We start from the raw sequence: 19,921 nt of genomic DNA on the forward strand, positions 1-19,921 counted from the left end.
TGACTGATGACGTGGCTTCCCAAGTTAGCATTGCTGCCAGGGGAGTTGAGTAATTAAGGCTTTGCTTGTTATTTAGAAACGTTTTACACACAAATATCAACACAGCTATGGTTTCACATGTCCGTTATACGGAATTTTTAACAACTTTACGGACAAAAATAAGTGTCCGCTGTCCGCATTAGGAAGGTGTCCGCTATATACATGATATTTATATAGTGATTTTCATTGGGGATTCCTGGAAGTGTCCGTTATGGACAGGTGTCCGCTATTACAAGTTTGACTGTACACTGATATGAACTTGTCAACTTGTTCTTCACAAAGATGTTTTATTTACGGCCGGTATTGTCGGTATTGTATAACGCTCACATTATGGTTACTTTGTCTGAAAGCGGTGAGGCGATAGACAGAGTATTAAATGACCATACATGTCGTGATATGTACGTATTAAGGGCTGATCACTGTAGAGAAGACAGCGAAATAAAAAAGTTTTCTTAAGTGAATAAGGTTTCATTTTTATTCTGCTCAATTGGACCGAATCGTTGTTTTTTATTAGTTATATTCATGTATCCTTTCAGAATTTATTTAAATAAACCATTTGTAGCTTGTATCATATTTTAATTTTACCATTATAACAGGATTGCATTGGAATTCAGTATGGGATTTTTTGTACGCCGACCCTGTACTGGACCATATACCTGCACTCGTACTAGCATAACTTTTTATTTTAACATAACGAAAAGGTGTAAAATCACAAAAGAAAAGAAAAAAAAGCAAAAACAAAAGCAAGAGGCTCATGGGGCCTGTATCGCTCACATGGTTGGATTTGACCAAACGTCAAAATAATTCCATGTTCTATTGGTTAATACGGAGCTTTATTTGTCAATCTCAAATAATGCTATATAAGGTTATGGTGTGGGCATCTCAACTGCTTTAACGAAATAACGAAGTCCAAACTCTCTAAGAGTGTGAAAAGACCTCAGGGATTGTTTTTACAACATGATTAAGTTCAAAGAAACTAAGTCCCTTACGGTGGGGAAAGACCCTTTGGTCTATTTTTACATCAGAATTGTGTTGTTTATCCTTTAATGTCCAGCGATGCCATGCATGATTATGGGATGGAGGGTTACAGCCACCATTTATGCAAAATCATTTCCCCAGGTTCCTTAGTCCATGCTCCATACTGGTAGTGAAATGTAACTGTCTATAATAGAAAGACAGATACACATTTAACAATACATATGCATATATATTATACTCCTTATATATTCAAATACAATGTACATTAATACAAACACAACAAGCAATTCCTTCAATCTGCTCGAAACACTATAAGACTTCGACTACAGGTATAATGATGCGCAGAAAACACCCATCTCGGAACAAGAGAATACAAAGAGTTCTACCGCAAGTAGATACTACTTACGAAAGAGAGATAGGGGGATACCGGGTTACGCATGCTCTTGCTATTGGTACTTTACTCAACAACACAAAATATTAACCAATGAGCGATAGGATTACATAACACTTACGGAGGAAATAAATTGACGTCCGGTATGTTTCTAACGACGCTGAATGGACACAGTAGACATTCTCTCAAATCCTACTATTCATTCATGTTACACTTTATCTAGGTAAAATAACACCAGAATCGCCCGTCGTATCAACGAACATCACATACGTCTATCAACATGAAAATGATAATATACTTCCCAATGAGATGTCGACAATAGCATTTTTTCTGTAGGCAGTATATTTCTATAATGAGAATAGTAAGACTCTTGAATATCAAATAGATTGAAATGTTGCTGTCTAAAGATAGGAAATGAACTACAGGATAATTACAATAATATAAAAAAATAAAATGAAAAAGAATATAATATAAACACTTTTTGCGTAGGTGAGAATAGTGGTTTGGTATATTGCATAACCAATACTGTCTACAACATTTATCATAAAACAGGTTATATAGCCTTGCATCAATGGATGGACTGGAACCACGTTTGGTAATTCGATATGACGTCTGAAATAAATAACAGGGGCCGCGGTGGCCGAGTGGTTAAGGTGTCCCGACACTTTATCACTAGCCCTCCACCACTGGGTTGCGAGTTCGAAACCTATGTGGGGCAATTGCCAGGTACTGACCGTAGGCCGGTGGTTTTTCTCCGGGTACTCCGGCTTTCCCCCACCTCCAAAACCTGGCACGTCCTTAAATGACTCTGGCTGTTAATAGGACGTTAAACAAAAACAAACTGAAATAAATGTTGTGATGACATCGAATTATTGTTTTGCTTGTCGAGGAGTATATCACTAGTTATGTTTTTACAAATATGAATTAGGTTTTATCTTCCACTCGCGTAATACGGACATAACTTTGCAATACGCACTTTTGCAGCTTGAAGACGTCACAAATAAATTCGGTTTAGTAAATTCTATATTGCAATGGCTCCTTATTAAAGTTCACTGATACTCAATTACTAAAACACGTCCAGAAAAACCAATAATGTAGATGTTGTACACGATAATAGATATAGATACAAATTAAGGATCACAATACAAAATGTTTGATATGGCTATAACACTGGTATAATAAAAGACTACTGTAAACGTTGAAATTTACGCGATGAGGAAATTTATGCTAATTACGCTGACTCCTTTTGTTCGCAAAAAAATTCCCCAACGCGTATTATTTTGATATCAATTTGCGTAATCTTTAAATACAAGTGAAAGTTGAGTGATCGCGAAAATTACCCCCACGCGTATAGTTTACATATTGAAATCGCGAAATTAATCCCCCCGCGAAAATGATTACGTTTACAGTATCTTGTGACCTCAAATGGTAATTTATTTAACGCTGACGTGCATTATTACTGCAACATGATAATTTTGTCATGTCTGGTTAATGTACATAGAGTTACAGTATAATTATGTATGGTGATTTATCTTCAGATCTGGGACAATGAGGATGTCTCTTATTACATTGCATTTAACAAAGATGCGACGTGCGAGATTAAGGGTTCTGACGACAATACATTATAATTATTGTGAAATAGTGCATGAACACATATGTAGACTGCATCTGGTACAACGTACAATAGTCAGTCCCTCGTTACGTTTAACAGTCTAGCTGTTACTAATATTACCAATGACACTAATGCTATCAACGATAGCCTTGCCTCATGACACAATTTGGCTGTACATCTCCCTGTATGTCTCTCTGTGTGTCTATGTGTCTGTCTGTTTGTCCGCCCATCCGCCCACCTTCCATAGATACAATGACTGGAAGCATAATGTTATCATAGGCGGCACTGTCAGCGTTGCTCTAAGAATATAGCAACATAATTGGTGACGACATACACAATATCGTCAAGATAAAATTTTACATATCATTCTGTATATCTTTATCATTAATATTGTTGTAAGAATATAATATCATAACTTTTGACGAAATGTAATTTTACATTCTGTTAAAATGCAAATGGAGCGAATGTTCATGTATGATAAGTGCTAATGTCGCTGCACGTTTTCCATTGACTTTTTTTTATAAATATTGATGAACTAACTCTAATTTATTAGAAGAATAAATTTATTGATAACATGAGGTAAGTTTACTTACATGTATGTTTAGTACATACCATTGGTTACAAGTTAGTGGTATATGTAAAGTACATGTAGGTTATCAACGGTCAGTCACCGTACTGTACTATATCTTCTGTTCAGTCCTTACTGTGACACTCAGAGCCATATACCTCCAATCAGGTATGCGCGCATTGTTGAGACCGCTTTCCCTTGATTTCTAAAGAATTTTAATAGGAAGACCCAGGTTTGTATCATTTTGTTTCTATTTTACTTTCTCCTGGACATAAAACTTACAGAAAATCTACCTATCTCCACCCTTTTATTATGTGTTTAGTAATGTGAATGTATGCATGCGCTTTTAGGCCTTTCTTGTTGAATCCCATATATACCTATTAACATTATTCATTGACCTTTTATTATACCATATACCATAATTCAATGTATTTATTTAAAAGTATGCACTTGTAGTCTCACAACTTCATATCAATCGGAAGTGACCTTAAAAATCGCTGTTGTTGTTTTCCTCTGATGTGCCACAAAGCAACCTTTAGTCTCCGAATATATAGCGCTGGTAACATTGTTAAAATAATTATACCTGTGCAGGCAAAGTTTACCAGGTTAAAGATACATTTAAATATTCTATTACAGAGGGTAAAATACTTGTATTATGTTAACTTTTTTTCAAATACCGCGTCCATCAATTACAGACCAATACCGGAATATAATAGTCCGAAGGATTCATGCACTACCGGGCAAGGTTATTTTGAAAGGATTAACAACAACAATTTGTTCTTAATTTCACTTGATCAAAAATCAAGGCACAGGACGAAGTGCATATCAAAACAGAAATTAATTCTTAATTTCACTAATTTGAAATAAAGGCATAGAACGATATTTGAAACAAGCAACAAGTCATTTATGATTTTAATTAATATTAATATATAGAACGATATGAATCATCAAACAGTTAATTCTAAATTTTACTTAATTTATTTTCAATTCCCCTTAATTCAAATGAAGCCATTAGAGGAAATGGATTAACAGACATTAATTAATTCTAAATTTTAAAAATGAAGGCAAATAAAGAACAAAATGGATTATCATGGAACATATTTTTTTTAATTTCACTTAATATAAAATATATTGCTGGCTAGTTTGCGTGGTCTCCAGATATTTAGGATTGATGAGTATACAAAATTCCAACTTTTACAGCGTGTCATTACCTGCTCTTCAAATGTAACACGTTTTACACTATGTCATTTAAAGTACTTGCATGATGATAGCAATTTCGCCGTATGACCTTAGGCGATGGGGTATATTATCTAATCGTGTGCTGGCTGTTACATTTAACGGATTAACACATTGTCGTACTATTGTTGATAATGTGCGTGTCATCTTGGAGACACATACGCTACATTACACTACAGCAAAAACACTATTAATTAGGAACGCACGTTTATATTATGATGAATTAAATCTATATAATTGATATGATAAAAAAATGCTTACAGACTCGATAACCTTTCTAGTGACGATCTGTATCAGAGCCTTTCTCCTTAACCTATCTAGTGAGAATTTGACGCTCTGTAGGAGAGCCTTACTCCATAACCTACCTACTGATAATTTGAATATTCGTAGGAGAGACTTATCTCATAACCTATATCTTGAGTATTTGATGGTCTACAATAGTGCCTTACATCATTACTTATCTAGTAAGTATTTGACGTTATGTAGGAGAGCTGTAACCCCTAACTTACTGCCTAAGAATTATTGTTAATATTGATTGTATTAGCATGTATGGCGTCATAAATTGATAGCTCATCCTTACAATTCTGTCAAGAAAATAGACAAATAATAAAAATAATAAAATAGTCATCATACCTTGTGTACTATGTTTTGCTTATGTCTTGTAAACCACTTAATATATATGTTATGCATCAATTTTTTTTCCAGATTTAACCATACCGGTAGATCGTAATAGTACTTCTGTAAGGAAATCAGGTCTCAATGCAAGAAGGGTCTGGCCATCAGCCAAATGGAACTCACGAAAGGTGAATTAGACAAATAATAAATGAATCAACTACAAATGTTTTAAAGGAAATGTTTAGTTCCAACGCGATGGCTCGTCATGTTAACAGAACCAACCAGAATATATTCCATTTGATGGAAAACTTCTAATTCTGGACACAGTAGTTATCTATGTTATGATATCTGTGATAGTCAAACGATGCAAATTTGAAATTTTCAGATTTGATCTCGAAAAGATCACAGGTAAATCCGAACATTCACTTCCTTGCAACCAACGTCATCAAAGTAGCAAGAAACAGATATGACCCACTCACTAATCCACAGGTAGGTGTCATAAACTTATGCGCATGCTCTATTCAGTAGAAAAAAAATGTCTTTAAATAACTGATATATATGTACGTAATACACATCCTGGCAACAATTGAATAAAATGTGTAATTTGTTATACGTGGCTATGTTTTCAAACTTGCCTGAATGAATTTGAATCAAGATCAGTATCTTGTAAATCCTTAGTAAGTTGTAGAAAGATTTTACTATTTTAAAAGTAGCGTCCGAGAACGCATTGGTATGCGTAGTAAATTTGTAAATAATACATATATATTTAGCCGACACATATAATGTTTTGATCCAAAACAAAACTCTTTCGAGAATCTGTCATATATATATATATATCAGGTAAAAGTGGTAATAATTTTAAAAAAATGTTGAGAGCCATCTGGTCACCCATTCCCCCCACCCCCCAACGAAATTTCATATCTGTCCTGGCTCTAGTATAAAAATAGCATTAATAATATCAAACGACTAATTATTAGTAAGGGGACAGCACATTAAAACTCCGCTAATTGTAATAGTGTCAATTGAAACGTTTTTGTTTTTAATGCAATAACTCTGGGTGTCCAAGCAAATCATTGCACTTGTTTGCATTCATTCGGTTTCGCGCTAATATTCGAGTTCTGCAAAACAAGTACAGGTAGCTGAGTACCAAACGTTTCTTGTATGTGTTGTTCAAACCTCAGTTATAAATACTAGAGTGATAAGAATACATGGTAAAAGACTTGTATTGCTTTTCGTGTATATTTGATTGAAATAAAACAAAGTGTGCGAAGGCCTCTGGCTTAAGAAAGTAAAGTTGTATATCATTTCTAAGATATCTTGTTAGTCATTTTTAAATGTTGTTATATTTCATAACTTAATATTACTTAAATAAGTTGTAAAATTAAAGCACATTTTCATTTGTTTCATGATTTTGCAGAATAAATCTTGGGTACTTGTCTGCCATGTAGGTAATTTTATGTGCGTAAAATACAGTTTTAGCCAACAATCTTTATCAATGTAACATACGCATACAATATATCAAATGTGTTTAAATCACGTGATAGCTTTCGATTGAACTTCACTGTTGTGCATTAAACGATAAATATTCATGTTGAAAATGTTGTTTGTTAAATTTGAAGATATATGGGGCATCTTAATAATGCATTCGCCTTTGTCTTAAGGGAAAGTAAATTATTTATTTTTCTTTCAGATTGCTGAGATATCAGGGTCATCCGACTTTTCTAGTACGGACATTCTCTACTATTTTGCTTTTCATGGAACGCAACAGTACGCTAATGCAACTATGTTAAGCATTTGTCGGAATCAACATTCAATAGTTCACTTGTATCTTATATGTACAACGACGCCGGCTAATGTAGGGAAAACACATCATCATATACTTATGTTTGGAGTAGTTTCCTTCTAATCCAAACTACCATATTACTAATACATCTTTAAGGATTAACTTTAATATGTTCTTAATGCTATGGAGGTATAACACACACAAACAAACCCAAAAACGGAGTGTAGTGAAGCGGTTTATGATGAGAGCAACCTGCGGACTTTTTTTGTTATAACTCCATAACTAAAATATATATTCAAGTTAATCCTTATAATTTAATCTATATCCTACAAAAAATCACTTTATTGATGGACTCTTTTCTTTTTCAAATCATTACGCTGCTCCGTCAGCGAGTCAAAAGCGGCGTTTTAAACAGCGACATCATTTTTTTTACGTTTTTTACTATAATATCGTAAATCAGCGGCCCCTCCACGTATGTTTCGAGGTTTGCACTCTCACAACTACTGTGCAAGCAATTGCTTTTGTATGTGTTGTGACTTTAGTTATCTTAGTTTGGGGACAGTTGACTCTAACATCCTACATAAAGAATTAATGTTCAAATAGCAGTTTTATACAAGTGTATTTTCAAAATAGTAACGATAGTATCAACAAGTTGCGGTTTGCACACACAGAAAGCATCAGATTGCACTAAAAATTACGGTATGTTTAGAATATATGCAATGCGGGTATGTGAATTTTCTTCTTTATTTACCTGTGCCTACATTTTCTTGTTAGACTAAGAAAAACTTTGAGCAAATTCATTGAAGAACATTTCAAGAGCAAGGAGAAGATTGACGAGGGAAAGGTAAGATATATAATTAATTTGTTTATTTCCTGGTTGAAATGTTAATATACACTCGGTGTTACATTTATAAACATTCTCCTCAAGGCTTTGTCTATACAACAAAGATTCTCTGTATTATACACGCACAACACTGACTGCTATACATTTTATGGATACCATTAATAATATTTACCAACATGACAAAAGACCAATGGTGACTGGAAAATCCATATCGGCTTATAGTTAATTTTAAAGGTTACTTGGTGATTTTATTGGTTTCATTGAGGCATGCGCTAAAGCATAATAAATCTGTCTGTCTGTCGCGGTCAAAATGTTGATTGCTACTACAGTATGTTTATACATGTCTCCTTACAAATGCTTATACATGTACCCATTCAAATGTATATTCATATCATTATACTCTTTCTGTTGTCTTCCTGTTGTTTTCATATCATAAATGTTCATTTTTTTTTTTTTTTGTTTCGAGTATTTATCACAAGCACATACCATTATCATAAATGCGTTTACAATACATTTTAACTATGTAGTTTCAATGCATTACATATTGTGTGCATGGACGGAGTATCTGCAATAATTAACGCTCTGGCTTTTACTTTGGCTGACCCAGGAGGTATAGTGACTATTGCCAAAATTAACTGTGTGTAATCTCCCTAGTTAAGTTAAAAGGTCTGTCAATTATTCTGTACATCTTCAATTTATTAAGGTTCTTTTATATTGTGATTGTGCATAAAACTGCTTAGGTTTCTAGTAAATATAAACGCATAAGTGGTATCAATAATGAAGTAAGTTAAGAAAAACTTGCAACGAATTGGCTCCAAATGTAAATCCAGATATCATTGTAAATCTTATGCCTGATCTCCTTTTAAACATTATATTGCATGGCTCCGACCACAATACGGATTCCTCAAACAAAAACATTTTTGACTGTGTATTTGATTATATTGTTGATTCAAAAAGGTTCTAATGTCATCTTATGACATCCCCCCCCCCCCCCCCCCCTCCCACACCTTCACTTTCTTTGCTTTATCACTTTCCTTCTATCCTCATTCATTTCTCTCCACCTCATCTTCTCTATGTTATGGAATGTATGTGTGAGTGAGAGAGCGTGTGTTATATGATTACGTCTTGTATATACTGTATTGTTTTATGTGTTGAGGAGAGCATCTCGTATCCTTAGGGCTGTTTGTGATCCTCATTAAACAAATAAAGAATTAGAACAATAATGAAGTATGAAGGCACGTAAACGAAACGGACATTCTAGCTCAAACAACATAACAATGCAGGTCTACATAGAAAACAAGTCTATATGTAAAATCATGGTAATGATATGTCCTTAAAATGAAAGTAAAAGAGCTTAATAATGGCTATTTTTTATTTACCTGATTAATTTTATTGTTGTGTTATAGATGTTTTCCTGTGCCCAACTCCAGTATACACCCGGATCAGAAATGACATGCTTGAAGTAGGAGGAGTTGACATCTATGAGGTTCCAATGTTTGACGTAAGTAATTTTTACCATTTTTCGTCAATTTACGTGAAGTATTATTTACCTGTTGCATACTTTAAGTGCATAACTCTAACATTCAAATAATATTGTCTTTCTATTGTATAACTCTTCTTATTTGAATATGGTGTCATAATGGTATCTCAAAAGTAGGAAACCCATTTTTAGGTCATCTGACCTATAGTCAGTATGCGTCGTCCGTCGAGTGCGCCGTGCGCCTGGAATGATCCTGAGATGGTCTTGACCAAGCGTTGTTATTTTTTTGGTCGGTCTGAAATCCAAGACGGCCGCCATGGCAACCATCTTGAAAAAAAACATAATTTAAACTTCTTCTCCAGTTCCACTGGTGCTGTTGATCTGGAAATTGGTGAGGATGTTAAGGAAGGAGAGTCAATCTTTGCAAATCTTTGACATGGCAGCCACGGCGGCCATTTTGTAACATGATTGCGCAATCATGGTTTCCCGAACTTCTTCTCAAGTTCCACTAGTGAGATTTAGCTCTAACTTACCTAGAATGACCCTTAGATGGTCTTGACAAAGTGTTGTTTTTTTTGGGTCGTTCTGAAATCCAACATGGCCGCCATCTTGGAAAACACAATTCAAAATTGTTCTCCAGTTCCACTGGTGCAATTGACCTGGAAATTGGAAATTGGTGAGGATGTTAAGGAAGGAGAGCCAACAAAGTGTTGTTATTTTTCAGCCTTGTAAAAACGTTGACATGGCAGCCGTGGCGGCCATTTTTTAACATGATTGGGCAATCAGCATTTTCCTGAATATCATCTATTTCAAACCTTTTCTCGAGTTCTGCTGGTGGGATTGTGCTAATACTTGCCTGGAAGGATCCTGAAATAGTCCTGATCAAGTGTTGCCATTTTTTGGATCGGTCCGAAATCCAAGATGGCTGCCATGACTGCCAATTGAAAAACACACTTTAAATTTATTCTCCAGTTCAACTGGTGCCAATGAGCTGGAAATCTATGAAGATGAGGATTCAAAAAAAAATTTGTATACTGCTATATTTATCATTTGTTATTGTCTTTATTATCCATTCAATATACTATCTATATCGACTAGAAATTAAGTAATATGACATGTTATGTATTGCTCGTGCTATATTATGTTTTGCAGATAACCTCACCTGAGGATCCGTTTAAGATGCGAATAGACTTACTGGAATCGTACTTGCAAAAAGCCAGGAATGATGTATGTAGTTAAGTTTTAAAAAATTCAAGGAAAGGATTTCAATCATTTTCAAAATCATACATCTAGCTATTTTGCGTTAGCTATGATAGCTACGTCGCTTTGTTTTATAGGGTTTGATTGTACGTGGCGTGATCCTTGTTAACCCCAATAATCCCACCGGGAAAGTCTACAATCCGCACGAATTACAGCAGTTAATGACATTCTGCAAAAGGTAGCGAATTTTCAATTTTTTTTTTACACAAATGTTTGTGTTTTAAATAATAAAATATTACCAATTGTTTTTTTTTTGACAAATTTGCAGGGAGGGATTACACGTCATAGCTGACGAAATATATGCGCTGTCAACGCAAGGTCAAGGAGGTTTCACGAGCGTCTTGTCATTATCTATTCCTGATCCACAGAGAACTCACTTTGTGTGGGGATTAAGCAAGGTATCACACATATACTATTTTTTGTTTGACTTTCTATTATATGCATTATAAACTCCGTTTATTGATTTCAATGAAATTATTACATATGATATATGCAATTTATACATACATTCATTTCAAAAGAAAATTTATGAAACGAGTCGTAACGTGCTAAAATGAACTAAAATCTAATTTGGTTTAAAACAAATGTACAACTCTTCATTACATTAGCCAGAACATTCCATGTTAACAGTTTTTGTTGGGTTTTGTATAGTTAAAACGTCATATCAACGGCCGCCTCCCTTGGATGCGCGATTAATGCGTTGGGTGGATGTATGTGTAGTAGGAGACAGCGTTATTTTCGAGTTTGTCTCCTTGTGATAGAGCAGAGCTGATGTCGACTTCATAGTGCTACTCAATGAAATACCCAGTTGGACACTGGGATACTGACAGCATTGTAGGGGCATTCTATTTCTTCAGTTACAACACATACCATAACGTCGTTGTCATCTGATGTCATCTAACACAAAGGATGTCCTTTTATCAGAGTGGAAACATTTCTTGTGAATATGTTCGATGTGTTAATGTCTTGTTATTTTTTAATTTTTTATTTTTGCTGTTTTATTTGCATCGTAATAATATTTTTGTAGGATTTTGGACTGTCCGGGTTTCGTTGCGGAGTGGTCTATTCTCATGACATTAGGATAATTACTCGACTGAAGCAGATAGCTACGTTTCAGCCTATCCCTGCCCCTACACAGAAACTTATTAACGGCATATTATCTGATACAAGTACGTGTGTAGTTCATTTACATCATGGAACGTGTATAGCTTATTTACATAATGAAACGTGTATAGCTCATTTACATAATGGGACGTATGTTGCTCATTTACATAATGGAACTATGTAGCTCATTTACATAATGGAACGTGTACAGCTCATATACATAATGGAACGTGTATAGCTCATTTACATAATGGGACGTATGTTGCTCATTTACATAATGGAACGTGTACAGCTCATTTACATAATGGAACGTGTACAGCTCATTTACATAATGGAACGTGTACAGCTCATTTACAGCTAAACATTGGAATGTGTAAAGCTCATTTACATCTAAACAATGTAATGTGTTTAGCTCATTTACATCTAAACAATGGAATGTGTGGAGCTCATTTACTTCTTAACAATGGAATGTGTGAAGCTCATTTACATCTTAACAATGGAATGTGTGTAGCTCATTGATACCACGAACAAATGTGTGTAGCTTAGGACAATAAAGTAATGGGCATTGAGCCACTCTCACGAATTAAATATATTGACTTACCATCACTGTTACAACCAATTCTTACGATTTCAAATGTCCCGCTTATTCTTGTGCTTACGTCATGGTTTCAATTTCCTCTGACATATTAGCTTATTTACCTCGTTGGACGCATAAAGCTGACCTACGTCATAAACAATGGAACTTATGTTACTCGTTTACATCAAAACAACGTACATGGTTTTTAACCATAGTAAATTTGGACGCGACTAAAACTGCTTATATGCCGATATAAACGTCAAGAACTGGATGGAGAGTAGCAAATTGCTCATGACTAATAAATTATATTTTTTAATATCGGATTTCAATATTATATATGTATTCAATTATTAATAAAACATTTTTAAAAATAAAATGCCATTTAACTTTTCTCAATATTACCACTAATACCCTTTATGCATGCTCCATGCTGATTTAATTGAAAAGGCCATCTTATACAAGATGACAATTTATTATAGAAACATGAAAATTATTATCATCAGAAATATTTTTTTTAAAAACTCATCATAAGATGGCTAATTCCGCATCAGTATTAGAACAAAATACAAATCGCATGACAATTTACATCATTAGTGGATATTTGACAGAATTACCCAAAACCGTATTAATTATAAAAGGGTGGAATGAGGGTGGGCTTCGAAATAGCTTAATTTAAAATTTAGTACTAAATGCGTAAAAACAAAATGGCGATGATGAAAAAACATTTCAAGTGAGGAAAGGTAAACAACCAACCAAGTGTTGTATGCTCTGGGGTTCCCTACGGGATAAAAGAGCCCCATAAAGGGACATAACCCAAACAGAATAAAAAAAACAAAAGCAAATTAATGTGTTACAGCATAAAATCAGCTATTTGCATAACTTACATTTAGTATTCTCAAGAAGTCTACGGAACCACTCTCAAAAATCAAATATATTGAATTACAAACACTTCATGGTATATTTATGTTAGCTCTGAAACTTAATATTTAAAGAATGCTGCAGCGGTATACTATTATTATATACTGCCTGAAACAGCAGTTTTGTATGTTGAATATGTGGTTTTCAGAATGGATAGACAAAGTATATTTCCCAGCATATTACGAGAGAGCAAAAGACATGTACAAGTTGGTAAAGAAGTTTTGGACGAGTTGAATATCCCAACACCTTACAGCTGCCGGAATGCAATTTTCTTTTGGATGGACTTGTCTCAGGTAAGTTTTGACTGATATCTCATATACTCCGTATCCTTTTTCAATGACTCGACGATAAATATGCCATTGTCTGTCATTCTTTATAAATGTAAGGAAAGGTTGTGCTTTATAAACCTGGAGTACATCAATTAATCAAAGGTTCAATGTAATGTAATTGGCTTAATGAATGTTCCGTCAAATAAACTTTTCCATAACTTTGAACATCTTCTGATTGTTAATTGTACATGCATACTCATACACATGTCGATAGAAACATTATCAAGCCTCCTCCAAAATAAAAATACCATGTAAATATAACCGATCAGATACCTTGAAAATGATCAAAGATAATTACTGTATAGACCCTTTTAATACTACTTGGATGGGACAATACCCGGGGCTCTAGATGCATGTAACGTATATATTTTTATGTTCAATATAGAATGTCGTGTGATAATTGACAAAACTTATAAAGAGATAACTCGGTTTTTGTAGTTGTTTTCATGTTGTTGGTTTTTGTTTTTTTGTTGTTGTTTTTTTCTTCTTCTTTTTTCTCCAGTTTTTGAAGGATTTATCAAGAGAAGAAGAAAACAAGCTGTTTAACATATTTATGGAAGCCGGTCTCTACATTATACCCGGCATGGAGATGTTAAGTCGGATTCCCGGCTGGTTTCGACTTACTTTCACTTTGCCAGAACATGAAATCCAAGAGGGTAAGTATTGAATCTCTCGGGGTCGCAATATATATATACCTCAGGTAATGATCCAATGTGTGTATTTCGACGATTTGTTTCTCGAAAAGCTGAGAAGTGGATGTATTCTTGGACCGGATACTATACCCTATCTGTCCATGACGGCATGGAGTGGATAGTCCGTATATTGTTCAGTGAGTCAGTCACCTTCCACTACTACGTGATGGCTAAAGCTTATCATCCACCTCTTATCGTTATTGTTATCATATAGTTATAACTGTATTGACACTTACAAGTACTATTGCGTGTTCCGTAGTGTGAAATATTTATCTCATAGATACTGTAATACACACGTGTATGTTTACCAAGATGAATACAAAATGATGTTGCTATTCCTGATATACCAATACTGGGTATTGAGCAATAACATAATCAATGATATTTAACACGCTTTGAATATATGATACAATTTTGGGACTTTTTCAAATAACATTTTGTTCGTTGCCGTGCGTCCTCTATCAGGCTTTATCACATGTTTACAATGTTGCTATTTTAACAGTGGTTTCGAATGCATGATATTATCAATGTTTACATGCGTTTGAAAAAAAAAACAAAAAAATGTTGACATGTACTGTATTTAATTAACAATGTTAACTTGTGTCTGACACTGACAATAGCTACATATGTAAAGAATTAACAGTGCTTAGGTATGTGAGAAATTAATGCTTACATGTATGAGAAATCTATATTCTTTACGTGAGAAATATGATTTAAATTTGTCAGGATTTGACAAAAACTGTTTGTATCTAATATTTATTTCAGGGCTTCGACGTTTCCGCTCAGTATTGACGCAAAATGGGAACAAGGCGACTACCAGCTGACATAGTATCAATCAAAGGAAACTACTTATACTGATGTTTTATAATTTCTTATAATACGTGAACATATATCTACCTTTGATTAAAAAGAAATAAAAAGACCCCTGAAGTTGTTTAAAACGGAAATATATTTGTGTTGGACACGCGTCTCATTGATTACTATACGTTATCGTTGTCACGTATCCACCGAACCAGTGTATACGTGATAACGGGACTGCATGCTGTGTTTACCACCTACTATACTATCATTCTAACTCTCAATCTCAAATCCGCGCTACATGTGATATAACAATTCAGCAACTCCAATTCCTATCAAAATATAGTAACGCGGGACTTTCCCACAATCGTTGACGTCAAATCCGCGCTACAGGGTGATATAATAATATAATAATCTAACAACTCGAGTTCCTTCCCAAAGATAGTAACAAGGGACTTTCCCACAATCCGTGAGGTTAAATCCACGCTACAGGGTGATAATAATCCAACAACTCGAGTTCCTTTCCAAATAAAGTAACAATGGACTTTCCCACACTCCGTGAGGTCAAATCCACGCTACATGGTGATATAACAATCAAATAACTACTCGAGTTTGTACCCTAATATAGAAACAAGGGACTTTCCCACAATCCATGACATCAAAAATGTATGCTTAAATATACATATATGTATAGGGACCACAGAACCAAATCAAAAATAGAATGTGGGTTTTCCCCGTTTGGGCAGAAGATTTAATAGGAAGGTGAATACATCGGGGCCTACTGATTGGATATTTAGATGAGAGAAGTTTCCAAAGTTTTAATATGTGGGTTGGGCAATACATGTAGATGTAAAATATATAGAAAAAAACAGTTATTTTTTTGCTAGCCTGTTTTTGTCAGGTGGAGTTAAGTAAGTGTGTATTTTGTTGTTAATTTAGATGAATTTTTAGTGCTGAATTCAATACAAGATGGCGGCTCCCATATAAAAAAAGTTCAAATTGGTAGAATTTTTTATAATTCCATTTAGAGGTTTCCGAGATGACATACATCAAAATTATGGCTACTGGACCAGTGTTGAAAACTCCATTTAAGCAGTACAGTGATAAACGTTAACATTACCGTCTATGGGAAATCATTTGGTTCCGTGGTCCCTATAGGCTCCTGGTACAGAGTTAAGTAGACTGAATTCGGACATGTTGTTATATTCACATTTTGTTGAATCTTAAGCAATAATAAATAACTTAGTTTAATTTCATTGCTGAATTGGTCTTATTAATTGTCATTTTGAACTTCTGCAGTCGACCACTATACCAACCCAATCTTATGACATGTAATGAAAATCATTTGTGATACAAAAATGTTACAGTTTTGCCATGTAATAAATCAGTTATCGACCTGTTTTCAGGTGAATACGATAACTTCATTCTTAAAATAACAACGCGTCAATCGCACAGTTACCCGTATGTTAGCCAAATATGTATATACTCTGACATGATCATAATGATATACCGTCTATTAGATGGTATGCATACCTCCGTTGCAATATATATGCAAACATGGATGCGAATTGTGAACATATTACATATATTTGATACACTACAACTACGACAGGGAATTTAAACCTTTACCTTCGGATGAACAACACTTGGTGCATACGATACGGTGTGTTAATATTATACAACCATTGCCCTGTGTCTGGGTTGACCTGAATATTTGTCCAAACGAGAGGTGTTATGTCACCCTGAGGGCGTAGCCTGGCTGATTTTTAAACCAACGTTTACCGTTCTTGTTCTGATTGACAGTGTTCATTTCGTGTGGCCTGCGTTTCACGTAAAGTTTATATGTTTTGATTGGACATCTGGATAAATTCTCGGGATTTTTACAAAGTTTTGGGTTAAATGACCTCTGGTAAATTGAATTGCCTCAACGAGTTTTTGTTGATCTTTCATTAAATTCCAAATATTCTTGGCCGTTTTCTTCAGTTTTCAGTTCAGGATCCCCTCATTTTAATTGCCTGTTTTCGTCGCACCCCCTGAACCCCAACAATTTTGTATTATGATACCACACAGTGTTGACTGGAGACTGCGAATGGTCTTATCCCAGCTGACCACTTTGCCATAGCGCGTTTTCCTTAATTTCACTGACCGGCTCAGCCCTGTTCGGTTTATTTCCAAACCCCTAATTGTTTCAGTTCTTACCTACGGTATTGTATCACTTGACGACTGGTGCTAAATAACACTGATGTCATTTTGTGTATGGATAGTTTATTTCACGTAGGTACCGGTCAATTCCGCGATAAAAACTTGTCAGTGTATTCGGTACACATGTGTGATACAAACCGACAGAAAACATTCACCGAAATTTGTTGTATCACTATTGTAAGATTGCATAGGTATGTGATAAAATATTTATCTTTTTGATTGTTTATTTGTCTTTCTTGTATATTCAGTTACATTTCACTACCAGTATGGAGTATGGACTACAGAACCTTGGTACTATACTTACTTACCACTAGACAGGTGTAAAGACTGGTGCCATTACCAGGATTACAATAGCAGCAGATTCTTAAAATTCTGAACCATACGATCTTATTATACTCTTGAATATGTTTTGTGTCATATCTTTCCTTTCATTTTATTCTTTATATATATTATATCATGTTTAGCTTTTATAATTTGACTTTCATGTTAAACATTCGACGGAAGATAGGAATGACAACGTGACATTATCACTAGCGTTGCTGCCCAGTCATATAACAACAACAAAAAAAAAAAAAAAAAAATAAAGATAAAACGCTGAAATTGCACAAAGCGGCCTATTCAAAATGGTGGCGTTGAGAAGCATAACGTCATAAGCATATGACCACGCAAAACATTGTACCGATTCCCACATTCTTGACGCATATATTGCTCCGTCGGTTTTCCTCATTAAAATCATATAGACAGAAAACTGAATTGTAAGCCATTATGTTATACTTGCGAATTGTATGATTTATTCAAACGAAATAATTAAATGTCCTTTATTTAATTTTGGTGACTCCCCTCTATCTGTATACACATTCAATGTTGCAAAGAAAATGATCGCTACAGTGAAATGCTTGACATTGGTAGAAACTATAATAAATGAAACAAATATTTGGACTAGAGGAGTAGAGTAGACAGCAAATTAATGATTATCACATTAAAATTCAAAATGTATTTTTATAACCCCCCCCCCCCCCCCCCCCCCCCCCCCCCCCCTTCAATGTAACTGATCTTACACAACATTCTGATGTATTTTGCCGAATCATAGCTTTGATGCCGGCATAAAATATATAATATTTACATTCTGTGTTCCATTTGCCCATATGTCGTCAGTAAACCAAATTGTATTCATGAGACTGTATACTATAATTTACAGTGATTCGGTCAGTGTAGGAATACATCTTCATTTGTTGTAGGTTAAAACAATGGCCGCCAGTTACTTTCGGCCTAGAGAGCTTTCGAATGCTAGCTTTTATCTACATAAGCAACCACAAAAATAAAGCAACTTCACAAGTTATGAGAGTAAAATTTTATAATAAAGAAATGAAGTGGACAGATAATTATTATATTACAGGGAAATAGGCAGTATCGACATGGTTTCAGACTTCCAGTATGTATTCACTGATGTCAAAGGCCTACCTTACTCCAAAATCGAGCCCTTGTGAAGTTTAACGTCGTCTGCCAAGTTGTCGAAACTGATGTGACATACGGATTAGACTGGAATCTGTTTCGAACGAAATATCCTTGGAAACGTTTTCACCTACTGTCAAGACGACTTTCATTTATAATTAAAGAGCTGATATTCTTCTAAAAATAAGGTAAAACCAGTCTATAACAACATAAAACAGAGTTTCCGAGGAATCGGGTCCAGTGCAATACCCGTTCAACGCCCCATCACTTCTAAATGTAAACAGTATATCATTGTGCAGAAAAACGGCTTTGATTTTAAACAATCAGAAATTAATTGTCAACAATTTGACGATATCTACAACCGTATATGAAATATCAAATAAAGCCAAATGTGCAAAAAAAAACATTTTGTGTTTGCTATCAATAACGACATAAGGAACTACAGTGGAACTTCGTTAACTCGAACTCGGATAACTCGAATACCCCGCTTAACTCGAAGTACCTCGTCGGTCCCGGCCGAATTCTTTCTTTATCTTAGTAAAGAAAACTCGGAAAACTCGAACTCGGAAAACTCGAAGAACTCGGATAATACGAAGTGAAAATTTGGTCCCAACAATAAAAATCCTATTTGAAATGATCGAATAACTCGAAGGATAATTTTCGTCGATCGGTGGTAAACGCCGACATTTTTTAAGAGCTAAATTCCGTTTGTAATACTGAACATATCGGCACTACTAACCTACATGCTATTATAAGCGTTTCATAAATTCATAAAAGAAATTGTCGGTTGAATCTTATAACAACATGTCTTGGTGATATAAAGTACTGCTTTACTTACATCAGGTAATTTCCTAAGGCGGTCGCCGATATTAGTACACACGATAGTCAACAACTCATCTACCCGTTCGCTCAAGCGGAACTAATCTCTGACACACCGGTAGATCTACCCGGCTGATGTTTTTACAGGTGTAGAAATGAAACAGTCACCGGCGCCTATTAAATCTTTAAACTGCTGAAACTACAGCGTAATTACTGCCAAGGTG

At 34.8% G+C, this 19,921-nt stretch overlaps 1 protein-coding gene across 1 annotated transcript; it reads left to right on the plus strand.

The window, feature by feature from the left end:
- Positions 1-7,345: 7,345 nt before the first annotated feature.
- Positions 7,346-14,425, plus strand: LOC117341358 (1-aminocyclopropane-1-carboxylate synthase-like protein 1). Its single transcript, XM_033903214.1, has 7 exons — positions 7,346-8,676; positions 9,473-9,567; positions 10,699-10,773; positions 10,884-10,984; positions 11,834-11,975; positions 13,554-13,698; positions 14,237-14,425. Exons 1-5 carry the CDS (start codon positions 8,619-8,621, stop codon positions 11,889-11,891), a joined length of 387 nt encoding a protein of 128 aa, XP_033759105.1. The 5' UTR covers positions 7,346-8,618; the 3' UTR covers positions 11,892-11,975; positions 13,554-13,698; positions 14,237-14,425.
- The last annotated feature ends 5,496 nt before the right edge of the window (positions 14,426-19,921 follow it).

The sequence above is a fragment of the Pecten maximus genome, chromosome 13 (genome assembly GCF_902652985.1).
Source record: "Pecten maximus chromosome 13, xPecMax1.1, whole genome shotgun sequence".
NCBI classification, from domain to species: domain Eukaryota; kingdom Metazoa; phylum Mollusca; class Bivalvia; order Pectinida; family Pectinidae; genus Pecten; species Pecten maximus.